Source organism: Drosophila albomicans, chromosome 2L (assembly GCF_009650485.2).
Source record: "Drosophila albomicans strain 15112-1751.03 chromosome 2L, ASM965048v2, whole genome shotgun sequence".
NCBI classification, from domain to species: Eukaryota; Metazoa; Arthropoda; class Insecta; order Diptera; family Drosophilidae; genus Drosophila; species Drosophila albomicans.
In genome coordinates, this window is record NC_047628.2 from 1,036,039 (window position 1) to 1,062,857 (window position 26,819).

The 26,819-nt window shown below is 37.7% G+C and overlaps 3 protein-coding genes and 1 long non-coding RNA gene across 9 annotated transcripts; 1 reads left to right on the forward strand and 3 right to left on the reverse strand.

Moving 5' to 3' along the window:
* Nucleotides 1-247: 247 nt before the first annotated feature.
* On the forward strand, nucleotides 248-4,441 carry LOC117565071 (FAST kinase domain-containing protein 1, mitochondrial). 4 transcript variants are annotated; one of them, XM_034244017.2, is made up of 6 exons: nucleotides 248-630; nucleotides 721-2,998; nucleotides 3,138-3,417; nucleotides 3,594-3,868; nucleotides 3,930-4,125; nucleotides 4,188-4,441. In XM_034244017.2, exons 2-6 carry the CDS (start codon nucleotides 1,171-1,173, stop codon nucleotides 4,390-4,392), a joined length of 2,784 nt encoding a protein of 927 aa, XP_034099908.2. In that variant the 5' UTR covers nucleotides 248-630; nucleotides 721-1,170; the 3' UTR covers nucleotides 4,393-4,441. The 4 variants fall into 4 exon arrangements, 3 of the variants coding, with proteins under 3 accessions (XP_034099908.2, XP_051858747.1, XP_051858748.1); XM_052002787.1 differs by having other exon boundaries at nucleotides 254-630; nucleotides 693-2,998; XM_052002788.1 differs by having other exon boundaries at nucleotides 257-630; nucleotides 693-1,313.
* LOC117563215 (phosphoribosylformylglycinamidine synthase) lies at nucleotides 4,431-12,453 on the reverse strand. Of its 2 annotated transcripts, XM_052002786.1 has the most exons (5): nucleotides 12,335-12,453; nucleotides 11,177-11,914; nucleotides 6,738-8,254; nucleotides 5,358-6,497; nucleotides 4,431-5,299 (listed from the first exon to the last, which is right to left on the reverse strand). In XM_052002786.1, the coding sequence occupies exons 2-5, from the start codon at nucleotides 11,893-11,895 to the stop codon at nucleotides 4,581-4,583; spliced, it is 4,095 nt and encodes a 1,364-aa protein (XP_051858746.1). In that variant the 5' UTR covers nucleotides 11,896-11,914; nucleotides 12,335-12,453; the 3' UTR covers nucleotides 4,431-4,580. The 2 variants fall into 2 exon arrangements, with proteins under 2 accessions (XP_051858746.1, XP_051858745.1); XM_052002785.1 differs by lacking the exon at nucleotides 12,335-12,453 and having other exon boundaries at nucleotides 11,177-12,020.
* A 650-nt stretch (nucleotides 12,454-13,103) lies between these two features.
* Nucleotides 13,104-14,500, reverse strand: LOC117563216 (protein slowmo). 2 transcript variants are annotated; one of them, XM_052002792.1, is made up of 2 exons: nucleotides 14,416-14,500; nucleotides 13,104-14,308 (listed from the first exon to the last, which is right to left on the reverse strand). In XM_052002792.1, the coding sequence occupies exon 2, from the start codon at nucleotides 14,210-14,212 to the stop codon at nucleotides 13,553-13,555; it is 660 nt and encodes a 219-aa protein (XP_051858752.1). In that variant the 5' UTR covers nucleotides 14,213-14,308; nucleotides 14,416-14,500; the 3' UTR covers nucleotides 13,104-13,552. The 2 variants fall into 2 exon arrangements, with proteins under 2 accessions (XP_051858752.1, XP_034097296.2); XM_034241405.2 differs by having other exon boundaries at nucleotides 13,104-14,312; nucleotides 14,416-14,499.
* Nucleotides 14,501-24,738: 10,238 nt separating this feature from the next.
* Nucleotides 24,739-26,059, reverse strand: LOC127565231 (uncharacterized). The gene is made up of 2 exons (XR_007954610.1): nucleotides 25,683-26,059; nucleotides 24,739-24,778 (listed from the first exon to the last, which is right to left on the reverse strand). It is a non-coding gene; the product is annotated as an uncharacterized LOC127565231 (long non-coding RNA).
* Nucleotides 26,060-26,819: the final 760 nt, after the last annotated feature.

Here is a 26,819-nt window from a genome sequence, read left to right on the forward strand (position 1 = left end):
GATAATTCTTAAGTCATCATCAACTATAACCTATTCATTTTTTTTTCTATTTTACCGCCGCATTACTTCTAACGTGAAAACCCCCAGCCTATTTACACTAAACGTACCATCAACTTCAGCGTTATTATAATATAGAATATATTAATAATTAAATAGGCAACAAAAAAAAACTTGACTATAGTTAAAATGCACCATAAATCGAAGAAAATTAATAACAGGGTGCCTCAGAAATTAAAACTTACAAAATTTTAACCGAAAGCTGACTTTTGGAGATTGTAGGTGCCACACAGGTTAGGTGGAGTTCGTTTCCAAATCACTTTGCATGGAGATTTATTCAAAATCAGTAATTCAGTAGTTTAAATTCTCTAGAAAAAAATAGACAAGCTACATAATACATTTTATCTCTTGAAGCCAAATCATATCAATATAATACATTAAGCGTATGTATGTATAGCGCAACGAAATACCGACGTGATCATCTCTCGACATTAGTTCTGCGAATGAACTGCCAGTGACGTTTGCCTCGCGCTATGTTCGATTTACAACCGCAGCGCTCTGTTTTTCTGAAGTTGCAATAATGGTGTTGAAAGTGAACTCATTTAGTTTCAAGGGAATAAGAATCAATCTATGGTAAGTGGTGTTAATCTTCCGGACAGCTTATCAAATTTTCAAATTTAATTTATTCAATTTAGTTTTCGCTGTTATATTCTAATTACATAGACTCTATTGCATTATTAAAACTTTTCGAAAAGTAGAACGTTCTGACGCAGCGTTCCACAAGCGGTTATGCGTAAGAGAGGGGCGAATGCATCCACATTGCGTGATGCGACAACGATCCTTAAAAGTATTTTAGCTAATATTTGTTTATAAATTAAAAACGTAAAAGTGCGAAATCGATGGAAGAAAGCTGATTTTTAAATGTTTTGGCTTTGTAATTATTAAAAAAAACGAATAGGTAAAAAAATAAATGAAAATAAACTTTGGTGTTAACACTTACATTATGGAAACGCATCATTCAAACAGATGCGATTGAAATTGAAATGGGGTTTTATATTTGACTGGAGGATAGTTTTATCGATATCGGTCCAGCCACTTCACTGGTCAAATGGTGGCACCGTGCACATTTCACTAAATGAAAATACATTTTGCATTGTTTAACATGTTACCTGTATGAAAGTTTTTATAATATACATGTTTTTCAATTACCTCCCACGTACTAATTGCAATTCTTTGCAATATATGGTGCAGATGCATCAAGTGCTTCTGCGACGACAGTATGCATATAGCGGAATCATGCCGCCGTCTCAAGTCTGGTATGATTTGTTGAGGTTTCCTCGATCTAAAAAACTAGTGCATTTGTATGACGTATGTCCGAGTTACATCGTTAAAAGCCGCACTATCCGACAGAATCGTGTTTTTAACGGAATGGACGAGTTGGGCAATGGAGAGATAAAGAACATATCTTACACAACCAATTTTAAGATGAACACTGCACAAAGCGTACATGAGATATTGGATTCGATGAGCCAACATTCTCAACAAATCGAGTATCAGGTGCAAGCCATACTAATGCTGTGGTCATATTACCAGCGTTTACCGAATACAGCAAGGCCACTTCTAACAAAACAGTTAAACAAAAAAATTGTACCCCATCTGTTGTCGCAAATACCTAACATGGATATTAACGAGTTGAGCGTTTGCTATTTATACTTACGTAAAATGCATGTACCAAATAGCGATGGCACGCTCCAATCTATTCTATCACGTGGGCTAAAACTCATAGAATTGGCCGTGGGAAAGGATTTGATCCCACTTCAGGCATTGTCTCGTCTATTGGTAGGCATTAATCTAGAGCGTGACTTTTTTACACCACTCGTCTGCCAGCACTTCAAACCCCACCTTGAGCAGCATATAGCTGACTGCCAATCGGAATATCAAGTCCGCTTGGTGTCCACGTGTCTCTTCCAATTGCACGGGTTAATTCACCAAGAACTGCTAGATGTCTACAAGCATCGAGTTAATGAACTTCTTCAAAGAGGTATTCTCAACAGTGGCACACCTAAGGCACTGCTCAAGTTGTTGCATATGCTCAATCTACCAGTTTGGTCAAATCAGAATACAACGTTAATACGACAGTTGATGTTACAACTTCGCAACTGTATATGCACAAGGCAACTGGAGCCCAATGATCTAAAAAGCGTTTGTCGCACTTTTTTACACCATCAAGAGCCGGCAGAGCTTATGCAACCACTTAAGGAGGCAACCGAGTCACTTCTGCAACAGGAATCATCGGCAGATGCACTCTCGTGTGCAGTGCCTTTTATGGACTTGGAGCAACGTGATGACTATGTACGACAGTTTCGTAAACTTTTAAAGTCAAAGTCTGCTTGGGAACAGCCCAATGCTAGCGGTCATTTCTTCAGTGTGCTGCGCGCTCTGAAGATTGCTGATGTGCGCGACTGCGATGCATATTGGGCGGCTGTAATTAGAACGTTACAGACATGTTCTAAAGAACAAACAAATCTGCCTTTCTTACGTCATTGCCAGCGATACATGAACTTCAACAATAATTTGGGTGGCACGTATCGTCACCTCGAATTTGAGCGTGTGGTAAGCCGGCTTTGTCTCGATGCCATCGAAAACAGCTTGACTGGGCGACTTCCCTCAAAGTTTGCTCATATGGCCGCCTTTGTTATGGCCTATGGCCATACACCCTTTGCATGGAAGAAGTTTCCCAATATTCTACTTAGCAAGTTACTCGCCATGATGCCTCAGTTTAATATTCAGGATTGTTTTCTTATTAGTCGTGGCATTCAAATTGCCTGCGAATTGCGCTTTCGTCACCATGTGCCTTCAATTCTGGGCATGCAGCTGTCAACAATAGACAGCATACTCATTGCATGCAGTGAACGTCATCTTTTAGCCAGCGAAGAAACAAGCCAGCCACTGAAGGCCACCGATTTAAACATTATTGTGCGTACACTCAGTCATAGAAAATGTGAGTGACTTGGAATCGTAGATAAATATGTAGATAGTCCATGACAGTTGTTGAAACCTTCGTTACTTACGAGTTGATCCCAATTTATTTTTAGACTATTTTAATCCAAATTTATCATGTTTATTGCAAATAATTTCAGCACTTAAGAACACTCAGGTGTATAATCTAGCACTGGAGCGTTATAAGACGCTTAGTATTGAAGATCTGAACTCACGTGTAGTGCGAGACATGGCGTACAATTTCAATACATCGCACTTCGTTGTACCTGCTCTGTTAGAGTCTATGTTCAAATATATGACTCTACAGTACAATCACATCACGGGCGACACTGTTGAGAAAGTTCTCACATGCGCTTATAATCTTGGCTATACCCCTGCATCCTTGGAATCACTTGAGTACGCAGCTGAAATTATACTCCGGTAACTTCGCATATATAGAACCAAAGCTGCAAACCACGAACAATCAAGTTGGGGGTTAGTCATGTTCAGAAAAAATTGGGTATTGGGTTCATTTTCATGAAACTTGCTTGATTCGGATTTGCAGCCCTGTCTAAAATATATTTAAAATATCTTTACTGATTTCTTATTATCTGCAGTGACTTTGATCAGATGAGCGGCCTATCTGTGGTGCAGTCATGTCTGGCATTGTGTTATTACAAATCCATTCCAGATCAATTGATCAACTTGGTTTTCTGCACAAAGTTCATTCAGCGGATCGAGGAAGAAATACAAATATGCTATTCAAAGGCCACATACCCTGGATTAGTACTTAATCGAATAATGCAACTTAATCGAACTGTATGCTTGGACTTCCCAGAGGCAAATGTGCCCTGGTTTCAGCAGAACTATGTCGAGGCCCAGCTTAGCAAAAGTATGTTGAGTGCAACATACAAAATAATCGCAAAATTAACTGGTCTTCCATTTTTCTATAGAATCATTTAAATTCAGTGATTTTGGCACGGACATTAGGCTATATTTACAGGGTCTGCTTAAAGATGATAAATATTTTCGATGCAACCATACAACACCTTATGGGTATCATATCGACTTTGTGATACACTTCGATAAGGATAAGAAACCCATTCCTGCATCACCCATAGAAGCCACAATGTTAGATCGAATAACTAAGTAATATTTTGCTATTTTCGTTACTTGACGGTCTTGATAAAGATATTTTGGCTTCTTTTCAGGGTTGCCATTTTATTACTTAAACTAGATTCGTTCTGTGAAAACGATTTGTCAGCGTTGCGCGGTCCCGATTCGTTAAAGATGAAACATTTGGAAATGATGGGCTACAAGGTGCTGCAAATTAACGAGCATGACTGGAATTCCAAACACAGAATGGCACCAGATGCCAAGGCCAACTATTTAAAGTGTCTCCTTCAAATTTCATAGCAAAATATTCTTTTTATATTTATTTATTGAAAATATAATTCAGTTTTAAGATCAATTCGCGTATTTTGTGATTTACTATTGTCAATGTTTAAATTGTAAGATATTTAGTTCGAAATATATATTATCCGGTTTGCTATACTTGTAAACGTTGAAAAATTAAAATCGATTTAGTTAATATAGGTGTAAATCTATTGTTTGTCCAGATGTGTACACCATTTGTAGGCGTTATTAAACATTAATTGCCATGGGCTTTCCATTTGGGTGGGAGCTTGCTCAAAGCCCGGAGGCACATATGGCCACTGGTACATAACACTGCATCTCTCTGGATGCGGCATAAGAGCCAGATGTCTACCATCTGAAGAGCAAACACCAGCAATTCCTTCGGGACTGCCATTGGGGTTCATAGGATATTTTTCAGTTGGCACACCTTCATCATCCACATATTGCAGTGTTATCAATTGTTCCTTCTTCATCTGATTTCGCATTTCATCCCGCTGGAAAGCAAATCGCCCTTCGCCATGTGCGACCCAACAGCCCAAAACTAGATTGTCCATACTGCGCAACATTATGGAGCGGTTGGTCGGAATCTTTACAGTTGACCAACGGCACTCAAACCTTCGCGAAATATTACGAACAAGGGCAATTTCAGGAGACGTCTTGCTCGTTGTGCTGTCATACTTATCGGCCTTTGTACTGCCTACAAAACCAATCAATGTCATTAATTGACAACCATTACATATACCAAGAGAGAAGACATCTTCACGCTTCTTGAATGCTTCAAATTGTGGCTGAAGTAGCTCACTGTGCAAGATATTGGCCGCCCAACCTTTAGCCGAACCCAAAGTATCAGCGTAGCTGAAACCACCCGGAAACACCAATCCGCGATACTGAGAAAGGGATGTGGACCCTGTAAAAGATAGATAATATGAAGAGTCATCTGTCAGGAATAACAGTATGAGAATTACCTGCCAACAGATCTGACATAGTTACATCGTGTACTTCAAAATAAGCTCTAAACAGACAAGCCATCATTTCACGTTCACTGTTAACACCCTCCTCACGCAGGACGGCTACACGAATCGTCCGAGTACAGCGCTTTAAAACCAATTCTGCATGAAAATTCTGTGGACCTTTATATTGTGGTGGCTGGCGATAATTGAGGCTCTGATATTCTGATTGAACGCAATCAACATTGGCCTGCAGTTTCTCGAGTTCAAAACTAGTGCGTTCCCATTGCTTGTAAAGTGGAAGTAATTTTTTATCCAATAGTTTCGTTGCACCTCTTGTGAGCACTATTCGAGCTTTATCGAGACCAAATCCATGTGTTGATCCCAGATAAAAATTGGGGACGCCGGCTTCATTAAAGCGATTGCGAGCCTCGCTCAGGTGTGTGCTTTCTAACTCCAACACCCAGCCACACTCCTCACTGAACAACAAACTAAAATCGACTCCAATTTCTTTGGATGCAGAAAAATTGCCTGACATTGCCTCGTTAAAGTCCACTTTTATGCCACTTAGTCCTCCGATTGCCATTTCGATAAGACACACTATTAAGCCGCCGTCGCTAATATCATGGCCTCCAAGTAGTAGCCCTTCGCTCAGGAGGGATTGAGTAACTTCAAAGGCCTTGACTAATACTTTGGTATCTGCCATGTCAGGTGTCGAATCCCCTTGTTGAGAGTAAGATTGCGCAAGAGCCGAACCGCCCAAGCGGAAAGACTGTTCAATATTGATCCAAAGCAAAACAGTATCTTTGCCACATGCTGGTCCTTTTAGATCAGGCGTAACTCGAAGGCGCACATCGGGACAGGGTGCATAAGTTGATAGAACAAGAGTTCCTGGCGATTTAACGGTCTCGTTGTCCACTTTCGCAGCCATCGAAAGTGAGTCCTTACCACCGTCTATGCCAATTCGCAGTTCCCGCAACACTTGACTTAGTGCAAGACAAGCTTCGTACATTTTGTATCCTTCGCCAGGCAGTTTAGCGGCCCACATCCAATTTCCAGAGCACTTGATGTCTGCCAATTCGGTAATCTTCACAAAAACCAAATTACTGAGAGCTTCGGCCACACACATGTGAGCCATATTCACTGGACTGACAATACCTGAAAAATAAAAGTGGTAATGATGATAGAAAAACAACATGAAGAAAACGGCACTCGATTCTAATCCAAAGCATAAATTAATATAACAGTTCCACATGACATATTAAACTGTTATGAATAATTAAAGACAAGTTACCGTAACAAGTAAATATTAAAACATCATTATATCATCAACTTTTCAACTACAATCGAAGAGTTTGAAAATGAATTTGTATGTAAAAGGAATGTAGATTTTCATACCTATGATAGGGCGCGTTCCGATGGATGTGGCAATTCCTGAGTAGGTGAAGTGTGAGACGGTAGTCAGGGCATAGTCACACAAAGGTGCCTGAAATGGACCCACACATTGTTGTTGGGCAATTAAGCCGCCGACACATCGGTCCACTTTGTTGGTAAGGAAGCGCTTGCTTCCAACAGCGACAATGCTCAGAACGCGATCTAATGCATCCTCTATTTGTAAGTTATTTGGCAGTTTAAGTTTTTGGCGTGGAATGGGTAAGTCATTCAGATGATAAGACCGTTTGGGCATATCCCCCAGTACATGTGACAAATGCATATTAAAAGGAGCTGCGTCATAGTTTTGAAGTTCATTCTGTAGCAGTGCCTGCTGCATATCATTGGGAGCTGCCTGATCCACGAGCGTTACCGTACCATCGCCGGTAACAACGCCAACAAAACTAATGGGACAACGTTCGCGGGCACAGATGCGCTCAAGTAATTGACGGTCCTCCGGGGAGCAGAGTATAGCATTATTCTCCTGGTATTCTGCTCCCCACAGTTCCAAGGCCGTTATGGTTGGATCGCCCAGCTTAAATTCTCGTGCAAAGATGAGAGCACCCGCATATCCTGGCTCGACAAGCTCCTTCAATACATTTCCATTGCCTCCAGCCCCTTGGTCATGAATTGCCAAAATGGGATTTCGATCCCCTAGCTCAATGCATGCCCGCACTACACGATTCAATTTGTTCTCCATTTCAGGGTCACCGCGCTGTACTGCATTGAAATCTAATTCAGCATCAGCAGATCCTTGTATTTCGACGGAGCTGGCTGCGCCGCCACCCACTCCAATTCGGTATACTGGACCACCAATTTTGGCCAAGAGTTGACCACGTTCTGGATCCTTTTTGTGGCGCATTGAATGAGGCATAGTGCCCAATCCGCCGCTAAACATAATTGGCTTCACGTATTCGTCCCTTGCAACTGGTTGAGCAGCATTATACAATCCATAGGATATGGTAAATCCCGAGATAAGCGGCTCACCAAATTTGTTGCCGTAATCGGAGGCCCCATTACTTGCGTCAATGAGAACTTGCAATGGCTTTGCAAAGGAGCTGGGATACTTTAGGTTACATGGTTCATACGGTTGTGTGTATCCCGGTATATTCAAAGCTCCGACACAATAGCCGGCTGTGCCAGCAATTGGCAAGCCACCACGGCCAACGCCCTGAACATCTCGCAAGCGGCCGCCAGTGCCTGTGGTTGCCCCACTGAAAGGCGCCACTGCTGTGGGCATATTGTGTGTCTCCGCCGTAAAAATGAGATCCGATTGCACTTTTTGTTGTTCAACAACGCTCGGGGCACCGACATGCTTCGGTTGCAGCACGAGATGCTCGAATCCCTTAATTGCGCTACTGTTATCGCTGAACTTAATGGTGTTGTTTGGATTCGTATCGTGCTGAGTGTCCATTATTAGTGTGATCAGCGACTTGGGTAGTTCATTGCCTTCACAGATCATGCGTCCTCGAAAAAACCAATGCCTTTAAAATCAAAATTAATTTAAAACATGTTAGAAAGTTACAGTCGAGTGTGCTCGACTGTGAAGTAATATATGTTATATTCTATTCTCAAAATATACCAAATTAATATATCACAAAAATTTTGTCATATCGTAAAGTAAGTAGAATCGGTTATAACGACTCCGCTTATAGTGTCCGTCCGGTTATTGCGACGAAAACTCGATGGATGAAAGGGCCTCCGCTTAGTACGTCTCCGCTTTAAGCGACAAACCGCTTATACCGACGAAATTTTTCACAATTCAACCGGATATTGCGACGAAAAAAAAAAATACAGCGAAATAATGCCAACAAATTTAAGTATCAAACGACGCTGTTAGAAATGTATAGCGACACGGAAGTTCTTACATTCTCACTACTCTCTGTTAGTTTCAGCTGACGCCTTAGCTTATGCTAATATATACGATTTATTATGAATTAAATTTATAAATTTTTTTTTAGATTAAAAAATTAATTTGTTTTATCTTAAAACCTATTACGAACATGGCAACCATAAAAAAAAACAAAGCAAATATTTGTTTTGCTCCTTTCGGTTAGTGCGTCTTCCAGGTATAACGACGTAAAATCGTCGGTCCCTTGAAAGTCGCTATAAATTTTCTACTGTATTCTACTGTATTTGGAACATTTATATAGTACCACATTCAAAATATACAATAGATTACAAGATATACCAGATTTTCAACAAACCAGAACCCCACAGCAGAAGCCGTGTGTTTTGGTATGCAAAATTATTACTAAAATAACTTCTAACATTTGTCTCATCGCAACCAAATTTTCAGGAATCATAAATACTGTAGTTATTGGTTCCGATGAGACAAATGTTAGAAGTTATTTAAGAAATACTTTTGTATGGGCTTTGCTTTTATTCAAAATGGGTAGCTTACTTGACTTACTTGTTTTTTTTTTAATTTTTCGAGGCGGAAGGGGGTATGGCAAAAATTAAAAAAAAAAAATTGATATACCTTTATCTCTCTTAGTCTGTGATATAGCCAGTCTCAGCTGTTGACGTTGATCAAAAATATATATTTTTGGGGGGTTGGAGATGACTCTTTCTTCCCGTTACGTACATTTCCTGTCTACATAAAGTCTAATACCCTTGTACCCATTAGGTAACTGGTAAACACATGATTTTACTATAATTAATCGAACAGAAATTTTTAAGTCTAAATAGATTTTAAACAAAATATTAAAAAAGACCAATTTAGCTAAAATGCCATTATATTTGATAACAAGTAAGACATCTAGGGTGCTCGACTGTGAGATACCCGCTACCCATTTTAAATAAAAACAAAACAATGCGGTATTATTCTCAAAATATATCGAAAATACTTAAAATATATCGAGTGTTTTATTTGGCATATCGATATAGTACCACATTTAAAATATAGCATAGACGACACAATATACCAGATTGTCAGCCAAAGAAACTTATAGCCTCTTTCCACCGCACGGTTTTCTTTGGTTTTCTTTGGTTTTTTCACGTTCAGGCCGAATGTTACGTTCGCCCCATGTAAAAACCCATAAGAAAAAAAAGTCGGTTTTTCTACGTTCGCGAGCTACGTAGAAATAGCGAACGCACTTTTTGGGTAATTATGCGATATTTTGATCGATATGACAACGAAAAAGAGCTCACCACTAACAAAACAGCTGACATTAAAGTGCGCCAAGGTATGAAAATAGAAAAATTAAAATTTTATTTTGCTTTTTAAAACAAATTTTTTATATTTTAGATGAGCCAAAAAACTCGAAAGCCGTCAATATCGTGGAGTGGCATCCACAAGGCTATGTTGTTCGAGTTATGGGAGGAGAAATGTAGTGCCTTTTTTGGCCAATCCACAAAGGCGCTCCACAAGGGTGCCAAACTCCTCCCTATTAATTCGAAAATTATCTTAAAGAAATGATTCGTTGTTTCCAGGAACATCGCGCTCCCAAAAACACCCATGCTGTTGCTAAAAAGTAAATGTATTTATGTAAATATTACATTGCTGCCAGCAAATCTACTTATGTACATAGCCCCAAACTGATGGCGATTTCTTTACTATTGGCAATGGCCTATACTCTATACTCCGCTAATTTTCCCTCCACTTCGTCAAAATCCTCATAAAAATCCTGCAATTTAATAAAATTTTCCATTTTAAAATGCGCGTGCTGTTTTTTGAATTGTTCGCCAACTCGTGCTTACATTTTAACAGCTGACATTTCAGAGCGGCCATATTGAGAATTTTACCGTTGCCCATATTTCTCGGTTCGTGCAGATGGAAACCCCGAAACGGGACTTTAAAAAACGTAGAAAAACTGAGTGAGGTGGAAAGAGGCTATAAAACCCCTAATAAGTAGGCGATTTTGCCCATACAAAAGTATTTCTTTAATAACTTCGACAATTTTTATTTGTTCGCAACCAAATTTTCAAATCACAATTGTATATAAAATTACGCTTGTTATTCGATTTTTGTCGATTTGCGGGGGCGAAAGTGGGTGTGGCAAAGATTTGAAACAAACTTGATCTGCGTGCAAACATATGTAATAAAAGCTCTATCTCTTATAGTCTATGAGATCCAACGTTTCATACGCACAGACGGACAGACACATACATATTCAGAAGGACATGGCTAGATCATCTCGGCTGTTGACGCTGATCAAGAATATATATACTTTATAGGGTCGGAGATGCACCCTTCTACCTTGTACATACATTTTCCGCTGGCTCGTATCGTTACATGAATCGCTCAACAATTAATTATTATGAATTATAAATAAGGAATATTTGGCTTCGTCTGAGGACATTGTGCTTAATGTCGTGTACTTATATTTAAGTATTGAGAAAGATCAATGTATATGAGTAATTAGGTATGGAAGTACATACATACATACATATGTTATATTTACCTTGAATGCTCGCTATTGCTCTGCGCACAATCGAACAATTCCACTGTGGTGGGATTTCGTTTTAATGTCTGCGTGAATAGCTTATAATAGTAGTCGATGTCGAAGTCGGTGAATGCCAAACCAAGATCTTGATTAATTTGCTCTAATGCCACTCGGCCTTGCTCTAACACAGGCACATGATGCCAAGGTTCCTGTTTTGCGGGCAACATCTCATCAAAACTATCTCGAGGCGTGTTCGCCTCCGTATACTCGCACTCGGTCATACGATCTCCCAGGACAGCTACATATTCGGCACGATTCCGAACCGCTGCATCCTTGGCAAAGTGTAGCAAATAGCGTGTTGATGTCTCCACGCGTTGCACCTGAGAGTAGCCGAGATTGTGAAAAATGTTCACACAGTTGGTCGAATACGCCGTAGAGAAATTGAATCGCGGTCCAATCTCGACCAACATTTTAGATGCATCGTCTGCTACGTGCAAAGTTGCACTTTTCCTGAGACTGTTGCATGCCTCGGTCTGCAACGGCTGTCTCACCAGCCAGGACATTAACTCCTCTATCATCTTCAAAGTGATGCTATCGCAATCGCTGCACCCCAAGTGGTAACAACGTTCCATGCGCACAGATATCAACTCCTGGTCAATCGACTGCAGACGGCGCAGAGCCTCCTGCTCCTCAGCTGCATCGAACGCATTTGTATCGTAGTAACGTAAAATGGTCATTTCGGGTGACTGTGCTCAACTGGCAAAACAAATAGAGACAAATCTATGATTTATTTGTAAGAACACTTTTCAAGCTAAGTTTTTGTGTGCGGCCTTCGTCCGATGTGCATTGAGACTATAAATCGAACTCAATCGTTGCACACTTGAAGCCGCCAAAGCCGTTGACAACATAAACACATAGCGACCACGCTGGAGGGTTATCAGTCTCGGATCAGCTCAATTTCAAGTCACACCACACGCTTCTCGATTGCAGTTGCTGCGCTGTCGTCACAGCTTATTTTTTTATTGTTGTTTATTTTTGTTGGTGCTGATAAACAGTAAATCATAAACACATCTAATCTGCTCAATTGCAATACATTGAAATATTGATTGTCTACACGTTTTTGATTTTCTTAAATAAATTTGTATTTATTAAATTTGAAAATAAGTATTAACTAACCCAAATTAAAACACAATAACCGCTGCGCACGTGCGTAGTAAGAGAAAAACACGAATTGAGAATAATTAAGACAGAGAGAAAAATAAGCTTCAGGGTAGCGTGTTGTTTGATTGGGGCCAATTGGCAACTGGGACTGTAAAACTTTAATCAGCTGATAAAAGCTTTCATAATTGCGCTAGTTTAAAACAGTATTTAGAGTATTGAAAGTATAAAACATGTCCAATGATCATACGATATTGTAAGTCTACATAATTTGAATACATTTAATTTATCTAATTACATTTCTCAGCATTACAGATCCAGTTAGGCTCTGCTTACTAAACATTATACATAAAACTTCAAATACAAAAATTTTGGCATTGCCAAAAGTTGCGGACTTTCAAGAGTGCATGTATTTATGTACATATGTATATTTCTTTATACATATTTTCATATCCACAAAAAAGTGCTCGCTCAAGAAAAACAAATCTGTTTTGATTACGAAAATTTAAATAGGTTTTTCTAAGGAAGTTGAAGTTTGGAAAGTTAAAAAGCTAAGTACTTCTGAAAGCATACATTTGCTAACAGTTCTAAATTTCCTTTCTAAATTTCGCGTATAGTAACAACAAATCATCATATGACGGATATCGCAGCGTTATGGAAAGCATTGACGGTAGTGAAAGACACCGTCCGTTTTATGAAATTCCTAAAATCATTGTAAGTTTAGCGATCATTATTAAAACGTTATTACAATGTACATATGTATATACATTACATATAAATATTAAAATACATTTTTCAGCCTCTTAGCTAAGTGTTTATTTTTTTTTTGCTGTTCTCGATTTTTTTTTTACATACAAGGATTTAGTTCTGAATAAATAATATTGATTTACACCAGCTGAATTCATGGTTGGATGTTGGCTTTAACCTTCTTAAATTATGTATATGTTAAATCGTTAACGTAATTACAAAACACTTAGTCTAACAGCTAACATCACTCAGCCAGTTGATAAACTCAATAGTACTTTTCGTCTTCAGGTTGATTTACAAAATACATGCATACGTATATGTTTATCCAATTAAGCGATCGTAATATTTACAATTTTAGATATATATGTAGATTGTACCTCAGACGTATCTATAATGCTATGCTTGCTTTCGTTGTCTTGTAAATTAATTGTGTTGCACTTCCAAGTCGAGTATGCTTTAACTTCTAAAAATCACTATAAAAGGGGCTGCTTATGTTATGTGCATTGCTTTCGCCGCCTTAGCTGCTTGCACGCTAATCTCATCCATACTCTTGCGGGCACTCTCTGTGACTTCGTCTATAGATCGCCTTGTACTGTGAATCAGTTCATCTGTTCCTCGTGCTGCCGACTCGGCAATGCCTTTGACCTCTGTGTTGATCAATCCAATAACCCACTCGAGCCCTTGACGGCCCTTACCCGCATTTGCACTAATTGTGGACGTTAGCAAGTCCTCCATGTAGTGTGATAGTGGCACTCCATAGACAGTTACTGTTGCCTCCTGCCTGAGCATCGTTTTTGTTGAATCCGAAGGATGCGGCTCATAATAAAGCACCTCATCGACGCTGATATTACGGCAGAATGTAAGATTGTTTGTCTTTAAAACCATCTGTTTGCGCTGTGGATCCACTGTGGAGCGCTCGCTAGCAAAACAGGTCTTCGCTGTGCCTATAAGAGCATGTGTCCACTTTGGAAAATACCATTTCGATTGCACAAGCCGATGTGTGTGCAAGACTCCACAGACTACTTTGCGCTCCACGACATCCGTCCCAATGATTGAGGGTGTCATTGGATTAGGGTATTTGCGCCATGCCGCCTGTGTAACAGTCTCCCACGGATGGTTGAACACATGCTCTGACGTCCAGATTTTCATTATGCAAGCGTCGTATTCGTAATTGTCTTCGTTACTTCAAGCAGGCGTTTTGGCGTCTTTTTGATCATCGATGTGTCGCAACGCCAACTTACGAGTCTGCCTAACAAAGGTGCGATACATTTAAAATAAAACAAATGGTTTAGCCTCTTTTTACTAAATGAAAATTTTGTGAACGAATATATATATGTGTTGTGGATTCTGACCTTCTGACGCAGGTGTTGTGCGATTCGTGTCAGAGATAAAGGTGGCCAAATATTGAAGGCAGCAACCAAGTTATCGATGTTTTTCAACATCGATAATACTCTAAAAGTTTTTAGCGTCACGAATCGATACAAAAATATCGGATAAAAAACTTATTTCGCATTTTTACATGATTTTTAATCTTAAATTAAAAAAGTTGAAATGCAAAGCAATAGAAAACTAAATTATCTTTCTATTAAATTCATGTTCAAATTGCATGCAGTATTTATGCACAAAAATCGTGAATAAAAAATTGGGGCAGCAACATTTCTAATAATAACTCGGGTTTGATGAGTTGTCGGCCAAATCTGCTTATAGAGTATAGTTTTATGAATATACCCTCAAAAAATCCTAAATTTCTCTAGAGCCGTTTTCGAGATACATATTTCGGGAAAAATATGTATGTATGTGCTCACTTTGTATGGGGGTGGAGCTGAGGTCATCCACCACCATACAAAGTGAGCACAAAAAATCAATGTTGCCGAATAACTTTTTTTGACTTTCTTTAACGATTTGAATAAAACAAATTGCAAAGCATTCAAATTTTTATTTTTATATTCTAGCAATGCGCTCTGAGTCTAGGAGAGCGTATAATCGAAAAATGTAGATGTATTTTGAATTTTCTCGGAAACAATGATAATTTGCTATGTAGTATATATGTATTGGGAAATGATAAATATGTATGTTTATTTATTTATTTTTTAAATAATTGAGTAATTATGTCTTATAGCTTTTTTCCACCTCACTCAGTTTTTCTACGTTTTTTAAAATCCCGTTTCGGGGTTTCCATCTGCATGAACCGAAAAATATGGGCAACGGTAAATTTCTCAATATGGCCGCTCTGAAATATCAGCTGTTCAAATGTAAACACGAGTTGGCGAACAATTCAAAAAACAGCACGCGCATTTTAAAATGGAAAATTTTATTAAATTGCAGGATTTTTATGAGGATTTTGACGAAGTGAAGGGAAAATTATCGGAGTATAGAGTATAAGCCATTGTCAATAGTAAAGAAATCGCCATCAGTTTGGGGCTATGTACATAAGTAGATTTGCTGGCAGCAATGTAATATTTACAAAAATACATTTACTTTTTAGCAACAGCATGGGTGTTTTTGGGAGCGCGATGTTCCTGGAAACAACGAATCATTTTTTGAAGATAATTTTCGAATTAATAGGGAGGAGTTTGGCACCCTTGTGGAGCGCCTTTGTGGATTGGCCAAAAAAGGCACTACATTTCTCCTCCCATAACTCGAACAACATAGCCTCGTGGATGCCACTCCACGATATTGACGGCTTTCGAGTTTTTTGGCTCATCTAAAATATAAACAATTTGCTTTAAAAAGCAAAATAAAATTTTTATTTTCCTTTTTTTTATACCTTGGCGCACTTTAATGTCAGCTGTTTTGTTAGTGGTAAGCTCTTTTTCGTTGTCATATCGATCAAAATATCGCATAATTACCCAAAAAGTGCGTTCGCTATTTCTACGTAGCAGCTCGCGAACGTAGAAAAACCGACGTTTTTTTCTTATGGGTTTTTACATGGGGCGAACGTAACATTCGGCCTGAACGTGAAAAAACCAAAGAAAACCGTGCGGTGGAAATAGGCTAATAGTCAAAATATTGAAAAATCTGCAACACAAAAATTCGACGCTAACTTCGTACTAGCTTCGCAGATGTTAAGCGTTGCCATGCCAAATTCCAATTGATTTATAATTTTCGCAATAATCAGAAAAATTGAATTTTCTCGAAAACGGCTTTACCGATTTTAAGAAAACAAAAAGCAAAATATTTGTCTATTTGATTCGAATACAATGAAATAGCGCGACATGGCGTACAAGTGCTGTAAATATGAAGAATAATTTGATGATAGCATTAACATAGTGTTTTGCCGCTAACTGTGGTCAAGTAAACTGCAAAATTACGATTTAAATAAGAATATAAAATTGCGTATATTTATTAATTATAATAAATTAATATATATATAAATAGATTATTTAAATGTAATGTTAAATTATAGTTCTAGTTTTTTCATTTAGTTATTTTCTACAAGAATTTAAAGTCCCGCCAAATTTCAAAGGGTGTTATTTAACACTAAAGTTTTCCGATTTGAGTCGACTAACTGGTTTCACGCTAGTTCCAGACCAACCAAAATTGCTACATATCTTCCTTATAGATGTATCTACGAACGCATAATGACACAAGGCCGACAAGAAAGTAAAAAAAAGTTATGGTTATTAATCGGCAACATTGATTTTTTGTGCTCAATTTGTATGGGACAAGAGCTGAGGTTATTGTACTTTTCCCGAAATATCTCAAAAACGACCTTAAAGAAATTTATGATTTTTTGAGGGTGATTTTATAAAACTATACTCTATAACTTGTCCTAAGCCGATTTGGCCGAAAACTCATCAAATCTGAGATATTAGCAAAAATGTTGATATCCCAATTTTTCATTCACGATTTTTTTGCATAAATAGTGCATGCAATTTGACGAATGGGTTTAATAGAAAGATAATTTAGTTTTCTATTGTTTTGCATTTCAACTTTTTTAATTTAAGATTAAAAATCACGTAAAAAGGAGAAAATAAAGTTTTTTTTATCCCATATTTTTGTAATGATATGTTACGCTAAAGTTGCGGAGCTATCTTGACGCACATTATTCATATTATTCATATTTGTAGATCAAAAAACTGTCTTCGATTCTTAGTTGCTTTGCTTTGATATATCAAATACAGCCTTTCGTATATTTTAGTATTTCATGGTATTTTAATTTTGTATAATTTTAGAATATCGTTTTTAAAAATAGTTAGCGGGAATTTGACAGTCGAACACACTCGATTTTTTACTTTCTTACTCAATATTACTGAATATGTTTATCTAAGGTTTAGGTTTAGGTAGAACCGACTGCGCCTGCTAGGAGCGAATCATAGACTAGTGGAGGCCGTAGCTGTGCCGGTGGAGGGTATCTTTGTCTCAGAAGTAGCACAGTATGAATGGATTTTTGGCAAAAGCCTGCAGCATCCTGGTGGAGTCGGGATAACGCTGGTCATCTGCAAAGAAGATGCTCAAGTGTTTCCCCAACTTTGAACTCGTTGCCTTTCCTGAGTGACTGACCACTGTTGGCGATACTCAAGCTTTACAGCTTTACACGGCCTACCCCCTCTTTAGCAAGAGTGTCTGCAATCTCGTTGCCGCCGATGCTCTGGTGCCTTGGGATCCAGTAGACACGCACGACCGCAGATCCGTTCAGCGAATCTACTGCTCTTTTGCTTTCCAGGACAACTTTGGTCTTGACCACATCTGAGCACATTGATCTTATTGCAGCCTTGCTTTCAACAAATATGTTAATTGAGTTGTAATTGTGCTGTATACCCCGAGCCACTTCTGATGCTGCAATTGTAAGGGAGTTTATAGGAGTGTTTGGAAACCGGGTTGGGGCAATATACGGCCGCACCAACTCCTTCGTCCATCTTCGACCCGTCCGTGAATAGGTTGAGGGCTTTGGGAATGAATAACCCTTCGCGTCAACAGCCCGGTTCCACGTATACCGTGTTGATATGGTCAGTACAGGTGAGGCGGATAGTATAGTCCAAGTCTATACTAGTCTTCCTACCAATAGCGTTGTGGCCATAGTCTAATAGACCCAGATTGCCAGTTCCCTCTCCTTTGGAATCTGGTTGTGTGTGCTACAAACATTTGCTAGACGGGTTCCCAAGTTAATTGCCTATGCCGAAACTGGAAAATGCCTAACCACCCTCCAACCACCCTAAAGAACAACACCCTTGGGAGTGCCACTCACATCCTTTGTAATCGTCGAATAGCTCCACGTGAGCAACACCCTCCTGTCGCAAAGAAGGTGGTTGACCCATCTATAGATCGCTGAAGCCGTGTTTACCTAAATTTTGCAAACAAATAAAAAACAATTTTTATGTCTTGCTATTTTTATTTAAATATTTCTGCAAAAAATATAGACCACGAAATAAAATGGTCTGTATGCTGCATTTTAAAGCTTTGTTGAATTTGTATATTGTCGGCTGTGGAAAAAATTTGTTTTTTTATGTATTTGCCTGAGAAACTATTGATTTAAGGTTCTCAAATATATTTTAGAATAGCATTTATCGGTGCATCTTATTATTTTTGTTATTATTATTTGTGCTATTATCTGTATAAACGAAATCCAGCCGCAATTATTTTGTTCAGCAGGAATATTGCGATTTAGTGTTTCTAGAATTAGCACTTTTTATCCTGTTTAGTTTGCGTCATTGGCAATTTCTGAAAAGTGGAACCTCTCCACATCATTCCATATAGTGCTGTGTGTAAGAGAAGGACGGATGATGTAGCTGCATAATCACTAATGCATCAAATACGCTATTTAGTCAGGGCTACATCATTTAAATTTCCATTAAGTGAAACCTTTCGCCGCATCATTCTTCCATTATTTCTGCCGTAGTCTGTTTAATTTTTCACCCCTAATCAGCTGTTCGCGTGATGCAGTTGTGTATACATTTGCATCACACAACTACATCATTAAAATATATATTTTTATATATGTTCGCACCCGATTGGTTGGTCAACTATTCGTCGTCACGTCCCTGCTCGGGCGCTATTTAAGAATTCGAGTATTTTTGAGTAAAAACAAAAATAATATTTGTGATCGAAACTTTATTCTTTATATGCTGCTAAAAAATTAAATTTTAGTTCTTTTACAATCTATAAGGAAGAGTCCTCTGCCTCTTAGACTGCCGAGGGTACTGCTTCAGAGTTCCCATCGCTATTTTTTGATGTTGCACTCATTACCGTTGTTCTTGCTGTCTGTGTCATGATCAGTGTTGTCAGAATTTCATGAGCTGAAATAGCTAAATTGATAGAAAAAATATGCTAGAAATAGCTAAAAAAAAAAAATATATAAAACAGCAAAAAAAAATTGCTAATTATACCCGCTACCCATAGAGTAGAAGGGTATTATAACTTTGTGCCGGCAGGAAATGTATGTAACAGGTAGAAGGAGGCATTTCCGACCCTATAAAGTATATATATTCTTGATCAGCGTCAACAGCCGAGACGATCTAGCCATGTCCGTCTGTCCGTCTGTGTGTCTATCCGTCTGTCTGTCTGTCCGTATGAAACACTGGATCTCAGAGACTATAAGAGATAGAGCTCTAATTTTTTTTCGACAGCATTTGTTATGTTTGCACGCAGATCAAGTTTGTTTCAAATTTTTGCCACGCCCACTTCTGCCGCCGCAAATCAAAAAATCGAATAACAACCCTACAGTTCTGAGCGCTAGCTCGTTGCCGGTGAAATAAGCACTTACCACCCTACAGTTCTGAGCGCTAGTTCGTTGCTGGTGAAATAAGCACTTACCAGGAGCCAGCCACTACTTACAAAGTGGCGTCTAGGCATGCGTTTTTTAATTTCCGTTTTTGTATGAAATGTCCGCAAATAGGGTCAATTGCCACCGCCTCGATTACCCACGAACTAGTGAAATAGTGCAACATATTAGGGTCTTTAAAGAAACTACTTACATTAGACCCCATGGAACGGCCGGTAAAATAAGTGCTTACATGGGACCCCATGGAGCGGCCGGTAAAATAAGTGCTTACATCGGACCGCATTGAAGGGTCGGTAAAATAAGTGCTTACATCGGACCCCATGGAGGGGTCGGCCATTATAAATTAAAAAAAATTTACAATTACAATTACAGTTTTTATTTAATTTTAATTTTTCTTTATTTTAATAAGTCGGATACTTTTATTACTTTAAGGCAACTTGAGTTTTAAAATATCGTTTTTTTTTTTTGGAGCTGCAAGGCCTTTCTCAACTGGTCCTCAGTTATTGAATCTGGAAATAAAGGATTAAAAAGTCTTAATAGATTAAAGTGGATAATTATTTTTAATTAATTATCTTTTAAAATACTCACCGATCATAACACCAAAGAAATTGTCTTCTTTTTTTCGCATTCCCCTGTCATTATTTCCATAACGTAGATTTTCTGTCATAATTTCCACTTCCTCTTCTTTAGGCACATTGTCGCTTTCCACTGTAGAACTATGCATTATACTAACTGCTTGATATTCTTTTATTATCTGTTTATTTAATATTTTACACATTAAACATATAATGCATACATAAATTATTTTTTAAGTAACTCACCTAATAATTGATCGCGGATCCGCTTTGCACTTCTCAGCTCAAATGCTTGCAATAATTTCATCATCTAGGAAACACAGCTGCGTTTGAGTAAAAGAGTAGCACAAAATAAAACAAAGACGCGTAAACAAACAGCGATGTAAAGCGTAATCGAAATTTTGTCTTTAATCTTGTGTATGCACTTTCCACAAAATAACAAAAACAAAAGCGATGCTTGCCGTTATTTTGTACTTATGCTTTAAAACGCATACATTTATGGTGGTTCGACGTTCGATTACTATAGGGTTAATCTAGTAAGTACCCATGTAGTGATCGACGAGGTAAGCACTTACCCAGGGCCAATCGCAAACTCGAGTCGACTCGGTGGTTCGACTTTCGTTTACTATAGGGACACTTTAGTAAGTACCCATGTAGTGATCGGCGAGGTAAGCACTTACCCATGGCCAATCGACACCTCCAGTTCTGCAGGGAAGCGTAAAGCTAGAGTTGTGAATTTTGGTATATACAATAATTACTATAGTAGTTATGATTGGTTGCGATCAGATAAAAATTGTGGAAGTTATTAAAGAAATACTTTTGTATGGGCAAAAACGCCTACATACTCGCGGTCTTAGTTGCTTTTGCCGACAATCTGGTACATTGTGCCGTCTATGGTTTTGAATGGTGTACTATATCGATAAACCAAACATACCATTTGGTATATTTTTAGTATTTTCGGTATATTTTGAAAATAATACCGCAATATTTCGCCTTTATTAAAAATGGGTAGCGGGTATGTCACTGTCGAACTGTAACTTTCTTACTTGTTTTTGTGTTACTTTTAAATGGTTTTTATTAAAATAAAACAGAAATGTCAATATCGATGGTGTCCTCGACCGAATAATGCTAGTACATTTAGTGCGGCCCAGTTTAATATTTGCAACTGCAGAGCACTCCTTAAACTTTTGCACGCATAATTGGCTGAGGTGATCTATTGGGGCTATAGATGTGTGTTTGTTGTTTTAGTGGGCACCGCTGAAAACTGGAGTTTGTTTTTTTGTTGAAAGCTGCCGCTCATTGAAAAGTGTTTTTTTTTTTTGTATTTGCATGCGACTTGATGTCATGCAGCTTCGCGCCAAAACTGCATTTGCAGTTGCAGCAGTATGCTTTCGTTGTATCTGTCACATCTTTGCGTATCCAAACCTTAAAGTCTTCATTCTACAACCACGCGTCGCGCAAATGTTGTTTGTAGATAACTTAATTATCTAACTTGTCTTTTAAACTATTTTCAACAGTATTTCTCTTAAGAGCTTCTTCACCGTTTCACAATTTGTATCACTAACCATCAGAGCTTGCAAATAACTGTCGACCGTTTCTCGTTGTCCGCAAATAAGTGTCTCTCTCTGACACTTTACGAAAAGACTCAGAGAGCAAACGTTTTATGGGTTCTCGAATAAGATCGCTCGCGCTCAGACCGAAACCCTTTTTTTCTATTCTGTTTTGTTTCGGTTGTTCCAAGACCGTTTCGTCGTATTCAGTGAAAATAAAAGTCTTTTGCGTATGTATTGGTATACATTCACACGCATAGGCAAGCAAATCTTGAAGCGTTCGTTTTGCAGACGAAATACAGTAGAATCCGGTTATAACGCTAAGTATAAAAGTACTCGCAACGAGAGCACAACAAAAAAACGGTCGACAGTTATTTGCAAGCTATGCTAACCATACAATACATAGATGCTTCAGCCCATACAAATTTTTGTATCATTAAAAACAGTATTATTGCGAACCCAGTCGGGCCGAGCCACAGTGGGCGATTTGGTCTCGCTAGCGGCATTTAATTCAAATTTTCAAAATTAAAAACCGTTAATATTTTTTCACATATCGATAGCAGATGCTTTGATTAGATTTTTAAAAGTTCTACGATCAGCTGATCATCAGCTGTGAACGGTCAAACACACCATATGATTTTGCAAAGAGCTTTACACAATTTTTTCTCTTTGCGCGCATTGAATTTGAGTTCCTCGGAAATTTACAATTTTTAGTGAATTTATTAGAAGTTTGGTTTTTTATTATATTGAAGGTATTTATTTAAAAAAAATCAATGTTTGTGACCGGTCTATAAATGTATAGCTCATAAAACGTAGTGGTAATTCAGTGTATTAGCCCGGATTAGCGTACACCTTTCTTTCGTGGAGTAGAACTTACCTGATTCAAGTGGATTCAGTCTAACTCTATTATTTATTATTTTTCTAAGCAAAAAAAGCTGGATCAGCGAAAACAAAAAGCTAAAAAATGCGGAATACCAGAGAAAAAAGTTAGGAAAAAAGCTTATTTTTATAAAGCAATGTGGTATATGTTTTTCATTTATAAACCCTCGGTTCAATACGTAATATAAAATATAATTGGTAATTCTCTAACAGATGTCACGTGCGACCATTGTTACAGTGAAAAAAAACATAAGCTGAAAAGGTTATTCTTAAAGCTTTGGATGACCACTATATTTAGAGCTAAGATTGATTTTAGGAACTTGTTCTGTTTTATGATAAAATATATACATATATAAATTCGTTCATTTTTTGGTTTGCATACGAATTTGTTAATTTTTGCAATTATCAGATAAGAAAACAAAACAGAAAAAACATTCCAAAACCATTCGTAGCTTGATTCCTTTGGCATCGTAAATTTGTTTTAGCGCAAGCGAAATTCACAATGTTAGTTATGCAAGTCGCTCCAATTTAGGTGCAAACTTTTGAGGGAAATTATTTGATACAAGTAAATATCGATATTTTGTCGATAGAAATATATTTTTTCAATTCAATTTAAACATCACTAAAATTTGAGTAAAAGTAAACTAAAGAAAAAGCTGCTTAAATTTGGTCAAAAAGCCAGAATTCCAGCTGCCCGCTGTTTTCATATTTTTCCCGCAATCACACTTCAAAAAAATCCAAATCTGACAGGAAAAAAGCGGAAATGACAGCACTGAATCAAATGCGGAGCGATGAGCACGAGCGTATTTCGTTGCGCTCTGGTTTCGTTGCTATGTATGCCTGTATGTATCTACATGCTCGCCTATATTAGTATGTGTATGCATATGAAGTTTTGCAATGTGCAGTTGCCTCGCAGACGAGCAGCTAGCGCACGTCAATTTTGTTTTGCCGCGACGAAAGTCTCGAAGAAGAGGACAACAACAATTGCTCGCGATCTATGTATATGTTTGCAGTTAAATGGCACTTGCACAAGGACCGCGTTGGCTCTGCTGGTGGTATGCAAGCCTAACATGTTGTGGGTCTGGGTTCAACTCCCGATCGAGAATATGTGTATATTTTGTTTTTGTTTTTAATGCGATTTAAATTTTTTCATTCCCTTTCAAGCTTACTGACAGAAGTAAAATCTAATCGCGCATTGATTTTTGATGAGTTACAAATTCCTTTTTGCAAACACTCTTTAAAAAAATTATTATTATTATAAGTTTATTATTTTTGTTTTAATAAATACATTTTTGTAAATCATGTAATAATACAATTTAACAATATAAAAAATTACTGAAAAATATTAAAAACATAATTACAATAAAATATTAATTATATATGTTTTTAATATTTATATTTAAATTTTTTACCAGTTTTAATTTTAATTTATTAGATAATTTCCTAGCGAAAATTAATATTAAAACTAAATTACAAAAATGCATTTATCTTTTAAAAAAAAGATTGAACTTCTAATAATTGAAATTGTATTATTTATATTTTCTCTAATTTTCTGAAATGTTATTGTTATCTTAAAATGTAAAAAACAAAATTTGAAAGTTCAAACTTTTTTAAATAGAGTTTTAATACACGCATACATATAAACGAAAGCAGAGCGCAACGAAATACGCTCGTGCTCATCGCTCCGCATTTGATTTGCGACTGAACTCAACGCTGCGTGCTGCGTTAGAACTTCGAATTTTCGAATGAGCCGAAGGGGCTCTGGTGTTCGAAATTCGAACCGCAGCGCTCGGCCTGACCAGCGTTGCCAATTTAGCTATTTCCCCGCTAGATCTGACGGTTTTCAAAAGCAAAATGCGGGATAAATTGAAAACTAGCGGCTAGCGGGAATTATAGCTATTTGCAAAACAAAACTGATGGAACTTTAGTTTTTTAAAAACATCTGGTACCTTTGTGTATTTTTATGTTTTACTATGCCACACTTTAAAACCTTGCAGTATTTTTGCATTGCAATGGTAACAACATCGATATGCCAAAAGATCTTTGCATTTTTATCGATTTATAGTTTTTACTAGTTTTATACTCTATATACATGACCATCTGGGTATTTCACAATTTCCAAAATGATCATGTAAAGCAGTTAAAATGCCCAAGATTTATAAACTAAAACCGCGACATGCTTGGTTGCAAGACCCCTTCTTTGAGAATTGGTTGCATCTAGATGCAGCCGATGATCAAAAATGCTTTTGAAAATATTGCAAATGCACCATTAATGCGAATCTTTGTGATTTGCACGCACATGCCAAGACAAACAACCATAAGTCTTCGTCATCTGCGTTTTCACAGACGAAAAAATAACGTTCGTTCCGACTGTCTCTGAAAAAAACCTGCCAGCAAGAGGCGGCATTGTCTATTCATTGGTCAGCCCCATTGACCATTTGGGATAGTTGTGCGGGTACAAATTTCAAGAACAAACTGCACCAGAATAGGACATGATTGACGAAATTTACTAATCAAAAATACTTAATAAAAAAATCATAATAAAAATATTGTTTTACTAACGTAGCTTTATATTTTGGCTATCATCCTAATTGTCTGGCGGTTTCTAGCGTTTTTCATATGTTACTTTAGCTATTTTATGAGCAGAAAAATTGGCAACACTGCTCTGGTGTTCGAAATTCGAACCGCAGCGCTCGGCCTGACCAGCGTTGCCAATTTAGCTATTTCCCCGCTAGATCTGACGGTTTTCAAAAGCAAAATGCGGGATAAATTGAAAACTAGCGGCTAGCGGGAATTATAGCTATTTGCAAAACAAAACTGATGGAACTTTAGTTTTTTAAAAACATCTGGTACCTTTGTGTATTTTTATGTTTTACTATGCCACACTTAAAAACCTTGCAGTAATTTTGCATTGCAATGGTAAAAAACATCGATATGCCAAAATATCTTTGCATTTTTATCGATTTATAGTTTTTACTAGTTTTATACTCTATATACATGACCATCTGGGTATTTCACAATTTCCAAAACGATCGTGTGGGGCAGTTAAAATGCCCAAGATTTATAAACAAAAACCGCGTCATGCTTAGTTGCAAGACCCCTTCTTTAAGAATCGGTTGCCTCTAGGTGCAGCCAATGATCCCAAATGTTTTTGTAAATATTGCTAATGCACCATTAATACGAAACTCTGTGAATTGCACGCACATACCATGACAAGCAACCATAAATCTTCGTCATCTGCGTTTTCACAGACGAACAAAATAACGATTGTTCCGACCATGATACAATTATACAAGGTAGTGCCGTCGTACGTTTTTTTCGTTCGGCTACAGAGTGTAATCGACCAGTGCGCTCGTGCTTGTTGAAGCGAAAGGTTGTATGCGGACGATTTTTTCCCTAAATATTAACCCTTGTGCAAGACAAAAATGTCAGATTGCAATTATATTATATATAAATATGAACTTTATGATAGAATTAAGAACCTGAACTAAATAATTGGTAATCAAAAACAAAAACAACGATTACTATCCAATTCCAAACTATTAAAAATTAAATTATAAAAAACATTTCAACTGTTTTTAATATAGTGGAACAATTAAACCCTATGCGCCATTGAAGGGTTAATCACAAAGCTCTACTGTCGATTCTTTCGCACTCACTAGGCGCAGTCGTTTCACTCGCACTTATGTACTGTGTCGATTATGGACAGCTTTTTGACGACGGGACTACCTTGTATAATTGTATCATGGTTCCGACTGTCTCTGAAAAAACCTGCCAGCAAGAGGCGGCATTGTCTTTATACATATGTCCATATATTGCGACGCATTCATTGGTCAGCCCCATTGACCATTTGGGATTGTTGTGCGGGAACAAATTTCACAGAACAAACTGCACCAGAATAGGGCATGATTGACGAAATTTACTAATCAAAAATACTTAATAAAAAAATCAAATTAATACAAATATTGTTTTACTAACGTAGCTTTATATTTTGGATATCATCCTAATTGTCTGGCGGTTTCTAGCGTTTT